At 42.9% G+C, this 16,106-nt stretch overlaps 1 protein-coding gene across 2 annotated transcripts in view; it reads right to left on the bottom strand.

Moving 5' to 3' along the window:
* Positions 1-16,106, bottom strand: part of PDE6A (phosphodiesterase 6A) — a 91,016-nt gene that overhangs the window by 14,671 nt on the left and 60,239 nt on the right. For both annotated transcript variants that reach the window (XM_003266628.4, XM_003266629.4), the window contains 4 exons: positions 11,824-11,933; positions 10,347-10,434; positions 10,046-10,146; positions 9,208-9,315 (listed from right to left, as the gene is read on the bottom strand). In XM_003266628.4, the coding sequence (XP_003266676.1) occupies positions 9,208-9,315; positions 10,046-10,146; positions 10,347-10,434; positions 11,824-11,933 (407 nt within the window). The remainder of the gene's footprint in view (positions 1-9,207; positions 9,316-10,045; positions 10,147-10,346; positions 10,435-11,823; positions 11,934-16,106) is intronic.

Genomic DNA, 16,106 nt, shown 5'->3' with positions numbered 1-16,106 from the left:
CCACGCCCAGCTAATTTTTGTATTTTCAATAGAGACAGGGTTTCATCATGTTGACCAGGTTGGTCTCAAACTCCTGGCCTCAAGTAATCCGCCCGCCTTGGCCTCCCAAAGTGCTGAGATTACAGGTGTGAGCCACCATGCCTGGCCACGAAATATTCTGTTGATTTATCCCCCCAGCCATTTAGAAATGTAATAGCCATTCTTAGCTCATGAGCCATACACAAACACCGCAGTACTAGAGGATCTGTGAGCCTTTCCAACTCATGGTTTGGTCAGACTGTCAGAAGCAAAATCTGGAATTAAGCAGAAATGTCAAGTGTTTGATGAAGAATAGGAAGTCACACCCTCACTCTAGAGTTTCTATAATATCTTGACCCTAGAGTAAAATTACTGAAGTAGTCCTAGCTACTTAGGAGGCTGAGGCAGGAGGATCACTTGAGCCTGGGAGGTTGAGGCTACAGTGAGCTATGATCATGCCACCGCACTTCAGTCTGAGCAACAGAGCAAGACCCTGTCTCTAAAAAAAAAAAAAGAAAAAAGAAAAAAAAGTCAAAGTCAATTGGTGTGGACCTCCAACCACAGGAAGCCCGTGAACATAAGCACTCCAAGATAATCAAAACACAGGAAGGGAGTGTTGGGTTTTTCCTCACAACAAGCAATCCTGACACCAACTGGGTGTCTTACAATTCATTTCAACTGGGATACTAAATTCCTATAGTTAGCATCAGACCCGACAGGTTTAAGGGTTCAGTCCCGCAAGACTGCCTCACTTCAGAGGCCAGCCACAAGTATCGGGTCCCCAAGTTACCTACCCTCCCGTCTGACTTGGCAATAAGGTTGAAATGTGTCCCTGCGTTCGGGTTCAGTAATTTGCTAGATGAGCTCACAAATCTCAGGGAAACACTTTACTTACATTTTCTGGTTTATTATAAAGGATACAGCTCAGAAACAGCCAAATGAATGTGATGCATAGACAAAGTGGGAGGGGGAATGCATGCCAGCCTCCCACCACCTCGAAGGATTCACCAAACCAGAAGCTCTCTAAACCCTGCTGTTTAGAGATTTGTATGGAGCCTTTTTTTTTTTTTTAATCACAGAAGCATGATTGATTAAGTCATTATCCACTGGCAATTAACTCAATCTCCAGCCTCTTCCCTCCCTGGAGGTTGGGGATGGGGCTGAAAGTTCCAAGCTTCAAATGAAGGCTTGGTCTTTCTGGTGACCAGCCCCTAGCCTGAAGCTGTCTAGGGTCCTGCCAAGAGTCATCCATCAGAACAAAAGATGCTCCTATCACTCGGGAAATTCCAAGGGTTTTAGGATCTCTGTCAGGAACCAGGAACGAAGACCAAACATATATGTCTTCTTATACTACAGGAAGCACTGAACACCACTACCTACTGCACTGCGTTCCACATACTCCAGCTCAGCCCCCATGATGGTCCACAAAGTAGGTACTACCATGATCCTCATTGAGCAGATGAGGAAACTGAGGTGAGGGAGTAAGTCACCTGCTCAAGGTCACACCACCAATAAATGAAAGAGCTGAGACTTAAACCCAGGCTGTCTGATACCAAAGCCCCAAGTGTGTAACAGCTACATGCTACCCAGGTGTGAAGAAGTTCGACTTATACACCTAAGCAATGGGCCCTGAGATGGCTTTATAGCAAACAGCTGGGCCAATTTTTGCCCCAGGGGATATTTGGCAATGTCTGGAGACATTCTTGATTGTCACAACTGGGGAGGGGTGGAGGTGTCTAGTCCTGTGCATCCCACAAGGCGCAGAACAGCTCCACGACAAGGTTGCCAGCTCCAAATGTCAACAGGGCTAAGATTGAGAAACGCTGCATTACAGGTCTCCCAAAATTTTGCATTAAATCCCCACCTAAAGAATTTTGAAAAGTGCTACCTTCTTGCACATTTTTAAGTTGACATCTTAAACTATTACATCAGAGTTTAATATTTTCAAAGGATCTAATTTATAGCACATTATACATACTGACTTTTTTTTTTTTTTTTTGAGTTGGAGGAGCCTCGCTCTGTCACCCAGGCTGGAGTGCAGTGGCACCATCAGGGCTCACTGCAGCCTCAACCTCTCGGGCTCGAGCAATCCTTCCACCTCAGCCTCCTGAGTAGTTGGGACCACAGGTGCGTGCCACCACACCCAGGGAAATTTTTATTTTTTATAGAGACAAGGTCTCACTATGTTGCCCAGGCTGGCCTCAAACCCCTGAGCTCAAGCCATCCTCCCACCTCACCTTTGCAAAGTGCTAGGATTACACATGTGGCCACTGTGCCCGGCCATACTGACTTTTTAAAATAAATTTATTACGTCATTCTTTACCCATAATAAAAGCACATGAGCAAGCTTTTCTTTAAGAGTCTAGAGTTTTACATCTTTCTTTGTCTCTGTAAACCTCTATTTCCACTTGAATTCCCCATAGAATTTTATCCTAATATTGTGTGTATATGTGTACATGTATATGCATATGTGTTTCCGTATATATATGTGTGTGTGTGTACACTACATATACGCTTGAAAGTCTTTCATTGATCAATTTTCATAATTACCTGCAACCAATTATATCCATTTATTGAAATTATATAATTAAAATTTTTCCTTTGACCATAAGCCTCTAAGTGTTGAAAAATTTTCTTTTGAATTAAGTTATTATTACACAATTAAATAACAAAATATACTACCTATTTTTACAAATAATTATTAAACACTCAGAGTACCCTTTTTTGAATTTGTCTATTAACAATATAGGATGGGATTTTAAAAAAGTATTGGTTTATGAATGAATATTTCTTATTACTAGACTGAAGTAGGATTCAGCATCTATTTTTTTGCCCATTTTTCCTCTTTTTTTTTTTTTTTTTTCTAACCAGAGTCTCTCTGTTGCCCAGGCTGGAGGGCAGTGCAGTGGCATGATCATAGCTAGCTGTAGCCTGAAACTTCTGGGCTCAAGTGATCCTCCCACTTCAGCCTCCCAAGTAGCATGCACCACCATACCTGGATAATTTAAATTTTCCAAGACAGAGTCTTACTCTGTCACCCAGGCTGGAGTGTGGTGGTTCCATACAAGCTCACTGCAACCTCTGCCTCTCAGGTTCAAGCAATTCTCATGCCTCAGCCTCCAGAGTAGCTGGGATTACAGGTGCAAGCCACCATGCCCGGCTAATTGTTTTTTCATATTTTAATAGAGATGAAGTTTCACTATGTTCCCCAGGCTGGTCTTGAACTTCTGAGCTCAGGCAATCTGCCCGTCTCAGCCTCCCCACCATGCCCAGTTCCTATTTTTAAACTTAAATAAGCATGTTACAATACATCCAACTTAGCTTTTATTTTTAATTCTAAGAAAGGTAAAGGTACATGGAGGGTATGTAGGTAGACTAGACAGATAGATGATGATAGATGATGATGATGATGATAGATGATGATGATGATGATAGATAGATGATGATGATGATGATAGATAGATAGATAGATAGATAGATAGATAGATAGATAGATAGATATGATTCTGTTGAGAGACTATTGGCCAAATAAAAAAGAAAGAAAAAAAATTGTAAAGACAGATGATAGAAACAAGACAGTGGTGTGGATTAAATCAGTTGCCGCCATCTTCAGTACGTATTACTGATGTGCCTTTGCCCTAGTGTCATGGTCCCTGGACAGTGATACATTCTCTGAAAAAAGTAAGATATTTAAATGAAAAATCTGCTGCCCCCCTGTACAACCCCCCACCACTGGCTGGGAATAGGGGTAGGGTTCAGGGGGAGTGCCTGGCAATTAAAGTTGTAAAAACTCTTGAACAAATAGTCTGGGGCCAGTGGTTCATGCCTATAATCCCAGCACTTTGGGAGGCCAAGGCATAAGAATGGCTTGAACCCAGGAGTTTAAGATCAGCGTGGGCAACATAGTAAGACCTTTATTCGTTTCTACAAAAATTTAAAGAGTCTCGCTCTGTCACCCAGGTGGGAGTGCAGTGGTGCGATCTTAGCTCACTGCAACCTCTGCCTCCTGAGTTCAAGCGATTCTCCTGCCTCAGCCACCTAAGTAGCTGGGATTACAGGCACGCATCACGATGCCTCGCCAATTTTTGTATTTTTAGTAGAGATGGAGACTCACCATGTTGGCCAGACTGGTCTCGAACTCCTGACCTCAAGTGATCACCTGCCTCGGCCTCCCAAAGGGCTGGGATTACAGGCATGGCCACCGGGCCTGGCCCCTTCCTTAGATTTATAATGCCTTAATTATAAGAACCCGTGACAACACCAGTATGGTGGACTCTTGAACAACACGAGTTTGAAATACGCAGGTCCACTTACACATGAATTTTTTTCAACTGAACATGGATTGCAGGATGCAAAACCCATGTGTGGGGTGGGGGCCGACTCTTCACATCCAGGGAGTTTTCAGGGCTACTGGAGGACTTGAGTTTGTACCAGTTTTGGTATACTAGGAGGTCCTGGAGCCGATCCCCTGAGTATACCCAGGGATGACTGTATTTCAAATAGTCCCTCTGTTTGGCTGCCCAGAGGTTTTTGTCTCTAGGACAATGCACTGCAGGAAGATTCAAGAAAGAATGGAGTTTGCCTTTATTTTGTAAGGTGGGGAAGAATGAGAGAATGCTGTGCCTACTGGGCTGCTTCTTTCTCAGGAAGATTAATATTATGAAAGAAAACGCTGATTCCCTTAAGGCTATCTATGCTTATCTATACATCTTGGAAGGACATGAGTTCCCAGAGAGGTATGTGTGCCGTCAGCTGAAGATGCCTACGTAAGGTCACCTTGACTTTGACAATGATTGAGATCCTGCCCCTGGCTTTTTTTCTTCTTTTAAAATTGAACAAAATACCTTTCATTTGATGTCATTTCTTTGCAAATCTGTAAGATATTCCATTGTATGAAAGTGTTATCATTTATTTAACCTGGTTCCCCATTGCTAGGCATTTCGATTGTTTTCAATCCTGTTTGCGTTACAGACAATGCTGCAACAAATAACCCTGTACATACACTTGGTGCACATGTGGGAGAATATCTGGAGGGGAAATCCTGGAAGTGGGATTGCTGGGTCAAAGGGCATGAGCACTTAGAGCTTTGATAGGTGTTGCCAAATCGCCCTCTGCAAAGACTGAGCCTGTTTACGCTCCCACATGGGGAATGAGGTGGCCCTTTCCCTCACTCTGCCCAACACAGTATGTAAGCAAATGTTTTCATCTTTGACAATAGGAGTTAACAATTATACCTCATTGTAGTTTTATAATCACTGTCTTCTCATAGGTTTATATCCCACTGTAAGTAACTTTTCTGGGAACTGTTGGTTTGTGCCTTTTGCCCATTTTCTATTGGACTAGTCTTTTCCTGGAATCATATTAACACTTTATTCACTGAGGAAATTAGCTCTTTTTCTCTTAGAAGTGGTGCAAATATTTACCCCCAGCTTATCACTTACTGTCCTATTTAGACTATGTGTTTTTGTGTGTTGTACAGAAATCCTTAATTTTTCATAGTCAGATTTCTCCATCTAATTTTATGACTTACGATTTTCATGTCATATTTTATTTATTTTTATTTTATTTTGTTTTATTTATTTATTTATCTATCTATCTTGAGATGGAGTCTCGCTCTGTCGCCCAGGCTGGAGTGCAGTGGTGCAATCTCGGCTCACAGCAACCTCCACCTCCCACGTTCAAGCCACTGTCCTGCTTCAGCTTCCCAAGTAGCTGGGATTACAGGCGCCCGCTACCTCGCCTAGCTAATTTTTGTATTTTTAGTGGAGATGGCGTTTCACTATGTTGGCCAGACTGGTCTCCAACTCCAGACCTCAGGTGATCCGCCTGCCTCAGCCTCCCAAAGTGTTGGGATTACAGGCATGAGCCACTGTGCCCAGCTTCATGTCACATTTTGAAAAGCTCGCTCTGAAATTATTCTTAATTCTTCCATGCTTTTTTGGTGCTCTCTTTTCTTTCCCTGGTTATTTTAAAATTTTTATTACGTCTGGAGTTTATTTTGGTATAAGGAATGAGATAGAGATCTAACTTCATGGCCATCCCATTGTCCCAACACCACTGATGAACTTACACCTTTCTCCATTAGTATAAAACCCACTTTGAGCACAGACATAGTCCTTAAGTTCATCCCCTTGATCTGAACGACTTCTCTTGCCTAGGACAGAACTGCCTTTAGTTCTGCTGGTCACCATTATTACTCTTCTATGTCAGAATTTTCTGACTATTCTTTTTTATCTTTTTTCTTTTTCTGGTTATTCTTGCATACTCATTTCTCATAAGAATTTTTCAATCAGCTTCCTAATTCCCCCAGAATAAAGCAGGGTTTTTTTGTTTGTTGGTTGGTTGGTTGATTGGTTTTGGAATCACCCTTAAATGAATAATTAATTAGGGAGAATAGACAAGTTTCTAATATCAAGTCCTCCTATCCAATAGCAGGGTGTTCCTTTCAACTGTTTAGTCCTTCTGCTGAGCCATTTTGAAATGTTCAGCTATGGAAGTCAAAAAAAGAAAAACATTAGGAAAAAATAGAAGTCAGCTGGGCATGGTGGCTCATGCCTATAATCCCAGCACTTTGGGAGGCCGAGGCAGGCGGATCACGAGGTCAGGAGCTCGAGACCAGCCTGACCAACATGATGAAACTCTGTCTCTACTAAAAATACAAAAAAAATTAGCCGGGCATGTTGTCGCATGCCTGTAATCCCAGCTACTCAGGAGGCTGAGGCAGGAGAAGCCCTTGAACTCAGGAAGTGGAAGTTGCAGTGAGCCGAGATTGCGCCACTGCACTCCAGCCGGGGCAACAGAGCAAGACTCCATCTCAAAAAAGGAAAAGCAAAAGCAGAAGTCAATAAATAAATAACCAAAATGAGATACCATCTGGCACCAGTCACAATGGCATTTACTGAAAAGTCAAAAGAAGTCTGGGTACCTTGGAAGGCCGAGGCAGGCAGATCACTTGAGGTCAGGAGTTTAAGACCAACCTAGCCAACATGGTGAAACCCCGTCTCTACCAAAAAATGCCAAAAAATTTAGCTGGGAATGGTGGCGGGTGCCTGTAGTCCCAGCTACTCTGGAGGCTGAGGCACGAGAATTGCTTGAACCCAGGAGGTGGAGGTTGCAGTGAGCCGAGATCGTGCTGCTGCACTCCAGCCTGGGTGACAGAGTGAGACACCGTCTCAGAAAAAATAAAAAAGAAAAAGTCAAAACATAACAGATGCTGGTAAGGCTGTGGAGAAAAAGGAATGCTTATGCACTGCTGGTGAGAATGTAAACTAGTTCAGCCACTGTGGAAAGCAGTTCGGAGATTCCTCAAAGAACTTAAAGTAGAATTACCATTCGACCCAACATCTCATTATTGGGTATGTATCCAAAAGAAAACAAATAGTTCTACCAAAAAGACACATGCCCTAACATGTTCATCACAGCACTATTCACAATAGCAAAACATGGAATCAACCTAGGTGCTCATCAACGGTGGATTGGATAAAGAAAATGTGTTACATACACGCCATGGAATACTACATAGCCATAGAAAAGAACAAAATCATGGCCTTTGCAGCAACATGGATGGTGTTAGAGGCCATTATCTTATGCGAATTAACACAAGAATGGAAAACCAAATACTGCATATTCTCACTTACAGGTGTGAGATAAACATTACATATACATGGACACAAAGATGGCAACAGTAGTTACTGGGGACTACTACAAGGGGAGACAGAGGAGAGTGTGGGCTAAAAAGCCACATACTGAGTGCTATGCTCACTACCTGGGTGAGGATCGTTTGTACCCCAAACCTCAGTGTCACACAATATACCCATGTAACAAACCTGCCCATGCATCCTTTAATGTATAATAAAAGTTGAAATTATAAATAAATAAATGTGGCTGGATGTGGTGGCTCACACTCCTGAGCTTAAGCGATCCACCCCCCTTGGCCTCCCAAAGTGTTGAGAAATCAGGGGACCTTTGTGGGAGGTCTGGTTGGACAACTGCAGGGCTGAAGGAGTGGCAACTTGCTGCCACCCCCCTCTTTCCAGAGCCTGTCCCAGTGGTCTCCTCTTCTCTGTTGCAGACATTTGCAATGCTTGTGACTTAATCAAGCCTCACTTTCACAGAAGCATCTGGGGATAAACAAATAACCCAATGCTTCCTAGGCAACTAGTCAGCCTTGTCTCCCCTGCAACTTTTCCTGACCGTTGCCTTCAATGCCCAGGACCCATCACAGAGGAGCCAGGGGACCATTTGGCTTGGGCCACATATTCATAAAAGGCCTCAAATTTACACTTCTCACCCCATTGTCAATTGAGGCGAATCATGAAAGCACATTGAGAAAACTGAAAAAAGACATTCACCAGACAACTTAAATTTGAGTCCCATTACCAACCATGCCAGACCATGCACTGTAAATTTCATACCAACCATAACCAATTTGTGACTAGCACAGCTATATTGTGGGATATTGTCCTATGTAAAGGAATACATTAAAAATTAAGCCTATATGTTTTGAATGACACATTAACTAGCACTCAAACTTTAACTCGGGCTGGGCATGATGGCTCACGCCTGTAATCCCAGCACTCTGAGAGACAGAGGTGGGTGTATCACTTGAGGTCAGGAGTTTAAAACCAGCCTGGGCAACATGGCAAAACCCAGTCTTGACTAAAAATACAAAAATCAGCTGGGTATGGTGGTGGGTGCCTGTAATCCCAGCTACTAGGGAGGCTGAGGCAGGAGAATCGCTTGAACCCGGGAGGCGGAAGTTGCAGTGAGCCGAGATCGCACCACTAGGCTCCAACCCGGGCGACAGAGCATGACCCTGTCTCAAAACAAAAAAACAAAACAAAACAAAAACCCCTTAATTGCTATAGTGCTTTCTGTTGTATCAAAAACTTGAAAGTTATATCAGTTTACCACCCAAATCTTAGGTATTATGATTGAACTACTTCAAATAACATATTTTTTTATTCAGATAAATAATAATATACTGTCTTGCATTTTTAGCGCTAAAATAAAGATTAAACATATAGCTTGTGCAATTGGAATTTGGCATAACTTCATTTTTTTCATATGTTGAAGGCCTCCAAAATGAAATAGTCCCAAGGCTTGTTGAGAGCAACAAGAGCTGTCAGTGCGTCTCGCCTCATGATCCTAAGCCTAAGAGGATCAGGTTTTAACCCCATCCCAACTCACATAACGATTTCCTTCCGTGTCTGCTCCAGCATCATGTACTGTGTCCACTCCTGTTCACTCTCGTATGTCTTAGACTGATCCACAATCTTTTGGAACATCGTCCTCTTCCTACAAAACACATCAGTCTAGTAAAGGGAGCAAGTCTTGGAATAAGGCAACACCTGAGCTGCTAACATTTGCTGATTCAGATGGAGGCTATTAAATCAACAAAATTCACAAAACAAGGTTGAAAGAACCGAGGCCCAAGAGTGAAGACCTAGGTTTAACCTAAGTCTTTGCCACTGATTTGTTATCTACTCTTAGCAAATCTCTTGTCCTGAATCTCAGTGTTCCCATCTGTACAATGGGGGTAATAATATCTAACTCACAGGCTTGTAGCAAGAATCAATGTGTCCATAACACATGTGTTGTGCCTGACGCATAGTATATGCTAAATTAATTGGAACTATGATGTTTGTTATTATTATTGTTATTATGTTGTTGCTGGGTGCAGTGGCTCATGCCTGTAATCCCAATACTTTGGGAGGCTGATTCAGAAGGATGGCTTGAGACCAGGAGTTTGAGATCAGCCTGGGTAACATAGTGAGAACCCATCTTTACAGCAAATTAAAAAATCATCCAGGAGTGGTGGTGTTCCTGTAGTCCCAGCCACTCAGGAGGCTGAGGTAGGAGGATCCCTTGAGCCCAGGAGGCAGTGAGCTGTGATGGTGCCACTGCACTCTAGCCTGGGCAACAGAGTGAGATCCTGTCTCAAAAAAAAAATATATATATATGTATATATATATGCATACATATAATCATTGTTACTTTTACTATTAAAATGAGAAGATATACCAACTTGAAATACAGGGCGAGGTCTGTGGCAATGATTGCAATGTCCATCATGTGGATGGCATGCTCATGCTGTCGACGATTGAGGTTTTGAAAGATATTCAGGCTCTAAAGAAAAAAAGAGAGGTGAGATGGGAGAGAATTGATGCTGGCAGTAAAGTCACCCACCCACCAATGGCCACCCCAGATGATGGCAGAGGCAGCCCAGGCCAATGGAAAGAATGCTCCCTGGGCACACTCAGGTTCCTTGTGAAATAGAACCTCTGATCTGGGCCCCGCAGCCTGTACACCCTTGGCCCTCATCCTACCTCGTCTCTGAGCAGTGTTTTGCCAAACTCCAAGTGGTGTCTTTCCAAGATGGAGGACCCATGGAGCTTGGCCAGTGGGTTCTGGGATCTGAATGCGAAAGAGAGAGAATCAATGTGGATTGGACAATAGAAAATTAGGACCAAACATCAAGTCTCCTGACTCAGTCTGCAGCCTCTTCCACAAGGGATTCCAAGTTACTTTTGGGTCGTGAACTCATTAGAGAATCTACTAAATAGCATGGACCCCTTCCACAGAAAAAGTCACAAACACACACAATGCCATAAGGGATTTTAGGGACATTAGCATTGGGCCATGCTTCAAGATCATCTAGCCCTGATTCTTCACATCCAAGTCTTGAAGGAAACAACTGAATTTCTGCAAGCCGTGTGTTTATTCATTTCTGTATTCAGTAATTATTTGTTGAGCACTTGTTATGTGCCACACACTGTGCTAAGTATTTAGATTCTCAAAATGTAAACTATAAACCCAATCTCTAGCCCCAGAGCAGCATGAAAGTATTGAGAAGACTCAGAGCAGCATAAATTCAGAGCTTGTTAATGACTTACAGGCCATCGGCCCTGAGCGGAGACTCAGTTTTCTCATCTTTAAGTAGGCTCTGCCCAGCCCACTGGGTGGTTGTGAGGATCCAGTGAGATCATGGTTCAAGGACTATGCTTTATGGGCTGTCTGAAATATAAGCTCTGTGAGGACAGAAACTGTTTTGCTCATCAGAGCACCTTTTTTGCCTAGCATAGAGCCTACCACACTATATTAGAAGCACTATAAATACGAGATGAGTGAATGAATCATTACTGGTTATTAACGTCTTGGCTCAAATTAGTGCAGCAGGTAGGACAGGGAAGGAGACAAGTAAAGGAGTTTAATGCATTCATTTTCTATGGCTGCTATAACAAACTGCCACAAACTTAATGGCTTAAAACAATAAAATGTATTATTTTACAGCTCTGTATGGAGTCTGAAATGGGTCCTTAGGGCTGCTTTCCTTCTGGAGGCTCCAGAGGAGAATCCGTTTCCTTGCCCTTTTGAGCTTCTAGAGGCCACCTGCATTCCTTGCTTGTAGGCCATGCCTCCATCTTCAAAGCCAGCAGGGTAGCATCCTCTCTCCTCTCTGACCTTCTGCTTCCCTCTTATAAGGACCCTTGGGACCACATGGGGCCCACTCGAATGAATAATCCCTGTATCTCAAGATCCTTGACTTAATCACATCTGCACAGTCCCTTTTGAATGTAAGGCAACATATTCCCCAGCTCAGGGATTTGAGATCTGGACATCTTTGGCAGGGAGGGGGGTCATTATTCTGGCTGCTACAAGATGAGACCCAGATCCCAAGGGCAGAAGGCAGTGGGAGGCTGTGGACCACAAGACTTCCCTGTTGGCCAGTGAGTCTGCCTGGGGGCCACACAGAGCTGGATAATGAATCCGGAGGGCTGGGGGTGGGGAGGGAGGCTGACTCACTTCATCTGGTAGAGGTTATTGGTGCCTCTGTGGTCAATGTCATGGCAGAAAGCAGCAGTGACCATGGCCAAGGCCTCCAGGTCCGTGAAGTAGCGCTTCAGCTTTCCCGTCTGGAAGGGCAATCAGAGTGCAAATCATTCCTTTTGTGTAGGGCTGGAAGCAGGGCTGAAAAGGCGGGTATAAGGAGGAGGGCCCAGAACTAAAAACTCATGGGTCTGATCTTGGCTGTATCCTGGCTCCAGAGGCTGACTGGAGGACTGCCCAGGGCTGAGGGGCTTTTTGGATATGGGACTTTCAGTGCTAGAATGGGGAAAGTCCCAGGTAAATGGGAACAACTAGTCACCCTATTTCTGAGTTGACCTTAGCTGGTCTCATCTCCCTCTGAACCTCGGCAGCCCAATCTCCATACTAAGGGTCGAGCATATTGGATCAGATGAGTTTTGAGAAACTTGTAGATGTCAGGTTTTAGGATTTGGAGAGTTTCTGAACATGGCCAGTCTGGTAAAGCAAATCTTCCAAACATGGTCTACTGGTTTAAGCATAGCCCGGAGGAATCCTTCCCTGGGATTGTGCCAGACACTTAACTCCTTGTTGATGCTGGGTGTTGAAACAGAATGTGGGAAAGCGCTCTGGAGAGCTGATGCTGACTTTATGAAAGCAATCACTCTAAGTGGTGTTCTTGTCACCCTTTAAGGTAGCCTGGTCAGAATTCCTGCTTCCAGGCCCTAGCACCTACTCTGGCCTGACCATTTCAGCCAAGGGGGAAGGGATGATGTTGAGGAAGGGCAGGGATTTGCATCATGATCTGGATGGGGAAATAATTTTAAATAAAACATAAAAGTCTCTGAACCCTCTGAGCCAAAAACACGAACACAAATACACAAAGATAAGTCCATCCAAGGATATTGTGGCACTGTTTGTAATAGTGAAAGATTGAAAAGACTTCCAAGTCCAACAATAGAACACTATACAGGCACAAAATTGTATCATGGATAAGTCTCAAAAACATTATGCTAAGTGAAATACGCCAGACACAAAAGGACGAATACTGTATGATTTCACTTATATGAGGTGCATAGAATAGTCAAGATGAAAGAAACAAAACATGAGATAGGGCCAGACATGGCAGGTCACACATGGCAGCACTTTGGGAGGCCGAGGTAGGAGGACCACTTGAGCCTAAGAATTCAAGATCAGCTTAGGCAACATAGCCAGACCCTGTCTCTACAAAACTAAAAATTTAGGTGGGCATGGTGGCACATACCTGTGGTCTCAGCTACTTGGTGTTAGTCCCAACTGCACCATTTTGTAAGCTCCCCATTATTTTACAGACCTTGGTCAAAGTGAAACATTTCATGGGGGTTTGGGTCGAGAGAAACATCCTTCCTAACCACCTGACCACAAGGCAGACAAATGCCCAACTAAAGAAACATCCCTATCATATCTTGCTGGGCAAAAGTCCAAGAAACACCACAATGGCATCCCACCGAGACAAGGGCAAAACAGCCTCATCATGAGAACATCTTATCAATAGCCTGCCAGGCAACAAGCCATACTGCCCAGACCCCTCCCGCCCATACCTATAAGTACCCCCAGCCTGTAAGCAGCTGTGGGCTCTGGCATTAGGCTGGTTCCCACTTCTGTAGATTTTATGCTGGGCATAAAGCCTGCATTTGCTGTTGAGCTGCCCTCTTTGTGTGTGTGTGTCTTTCTCTAACCCTCGCCTTCCCTTCAAAACCTAACATTTGGGAGGCTGAGGTGGGAGGATCGCTTGAGCCCAGAAGGTCAAGGCTGCAGTGAGCCGTGTGTTCACAGCACTGCACTCTAGCCTATGTGACAGAGCAAGACCATGTCTCAAAAGTAAAAAAGGATCTAAGAGGATAGAGATTAAATGTTGCCTCCTCTACAATTTCTTATTACCAAGAGACTAAAACTATTTGGGACTGTTACTAAAAATGTTCTGTGCCACAATGACAGATTGTACTATGGGGAACTACATGCTTCTAGAAATTATTATTCACAGACTATTGATCTACAGATTGCTGGTGTGACAGACAGTTCACAATTTTTGCTTGCTTCCTAGTGTTCACTGGAAATTAAGGTCACTAAGGGTTAAGAATTCTAATTAAGGATATATTGACATATATTAATATATATTTCTTTATTATTTAGAATTCTTAACACATAATGTTATTTATAATATATTAATAACTAATAATTAATATATTATTAATAAAATAATAAGGGAAACAATTCTATAAGCAATTATATAAGAGGGCAAAAACTGCTTTTGGTAAGAAAAAGCTATAAGACATGAGGATGTTTTATTTTGTTAAGGGGGAAAAGAGAAATTTTTGTCCTAATGTAGGATAACTGGTTGCTCCAAAATGAGAAGAGGAAAAAGTATAGGACAAAAGTTGAATGGATAAGAAAGTTGTAGAAGGCTTGTGGAGGATAAATCTTGTGAAAGTAATTATATGCGTGATTAAGCTGGCTAAGATTGGAAGAAAATGGCTGGTCGTGGTGGCTCACGCCTGTAATTCCAGCACTTTGGGAGGCCGAGGCAGGCGGATCACGAGGTCAGGAGATAGAGACCATCCTGGCTAACACGATGAAACCCCGTCTCTACTAAAAATACAAAAAATTAGCCGGGCGTGGTGGCGGGCGCCTGTAGTCCCAGCTACTCAGGAGGCTGAGGCAGGAGAATGGCGTGAACCTGGGAGGTGGAGCTTGCAGTGAGCTGAGATGTGCCACTGCACTCCAGCCTGGGTGACAGAGCGAGACTCCATCCCAAAAAAAAAAAGATTGGAAGAAAATTATTTGTAAGTTTTTCTAAAATTTTGAAATTAATGCTATCTTGAGCATTGATGTAAAAAGTACACTGACGCAAAACTAGAACTTGGACCTCTCTTTTAAAACCACAAATTTTCTTTGAGTATTGGTCTGCTCTTAATAGGAAATTTATCTTTTAGGTAATTGGCCTAGGAAACAAAGATTCTGTGCTTTATCAAATTAATTTCCTATACTCCAGGTTGTCTTTATTAGATTTTTGATCACTTAAGAAAACTGAGTTTTCTTTATTAAAAGAGCTAAGGTCTTTCTATAAGTATTTAACTTTCTGTTTATTTATTTATTTATGTATTTATTTATTATCTTATTTTATTTTTGTTTTGAGACAGAGTCTTGCTCTGTCACCCAGGCTAGAGTGCACTGGTGCAATCACAACTCACTGCGGTTTGGACCTCCTGGGCTCAAGCGATCCTCCCACCTCAGCCTCCTGAGTAGCTGGGACTACTGGTGCATGCCACCACACTGGGCTAAATTATCTTATTTTGGGCTGGGGGCAGTGGCTCATGCCTGTAATCCCAGCACTCTGGGAGGCTGAGGCAAGTGGATAACTTGAGGTCAGGAGTTCAAGACCAGCCTGGGCAACATGGTGAAATATCATCTCTACTAAAAGTACAAAAAGTTAGCTTGGCCTGGTGGCACGCACCTGTAATCCCAGTTACTGGGGAGGCTGAGACAAGAGAATCACTTGAACCCAGGAAGCAGAGGTTGCAGTGAGCTGAGATCATGCCACTGCACTCCAGCCTGGGTGATAGAACAAGACTCTGTCTCAAAAAAAAAAAAAAAAAAAAAAAAACCAAGCATTTAGAAACCTCCCAAAGTCATATTCATTTTTTTTTTTTTTGAGACAGAGTCTTGCTTTGTTGTCCAGGCTGGAGTGCAGTGGCATGATCTCGACTCAATGCAACCTCTGCCTCCCAGATTCAAGTGATTCTCCTGAGTAGCTGGCATTACAGGCACACACCACCACACTAGGCAAGTTTTTAAAATATTTTTGGTAGAGATGGGGTTTCACCATGTTGGGCAGGCTAGTCTTGAACTCCTGACCTCAAATGATCCACCCAGCTCAGCCTCCCAAAGTGCTGAGATTACAGGCGTGAGCCACCGTGCCTGGCCCCAAAATCATATCCTAAATTAAGTATTTTTCTTGACTGCAAATTAACTTTGGAATTTTTCAGATGAACCCTTGGAACATCTCAAAAGGATATTTCTTCTTGTAAAAAGAGAGACATTAAACTAATTAGGCTTATTTTATATATTAAATTATATGGGAAGCATTGTCAAATACAATTAATGCTAAATCTTCTTCAAGATATATTCTACGGATGTGTTATTAATATGTATTTCAGAAACTGTAAAAAATTCATAAAAATCTAGTATTCCTGGTATAGCACTATCAGTCACAATTTTAGTTATTATCCTAAAATGTTTGCAAC

This window comes from Nomascus leucogenys, chromosome 2 (genome assembly GCF_006542625.1).
Source record: "Nomascus leucogenys isolate Asia chromosome 2, Asia_NLE_v1, whole genome shotgun sequence".
Taxonomy (NCBI): domain Eukaryota; kingdom Metazoa; phylum Chordata; class Mammalia; order Primates; family Hylobatidae; genus Nomascus; species Nomascus leucogenys.
Note: the sequence above shows the minus strand (reverse complement) of the source record. Positions and strands in the feature narration are given on the sequence as shown.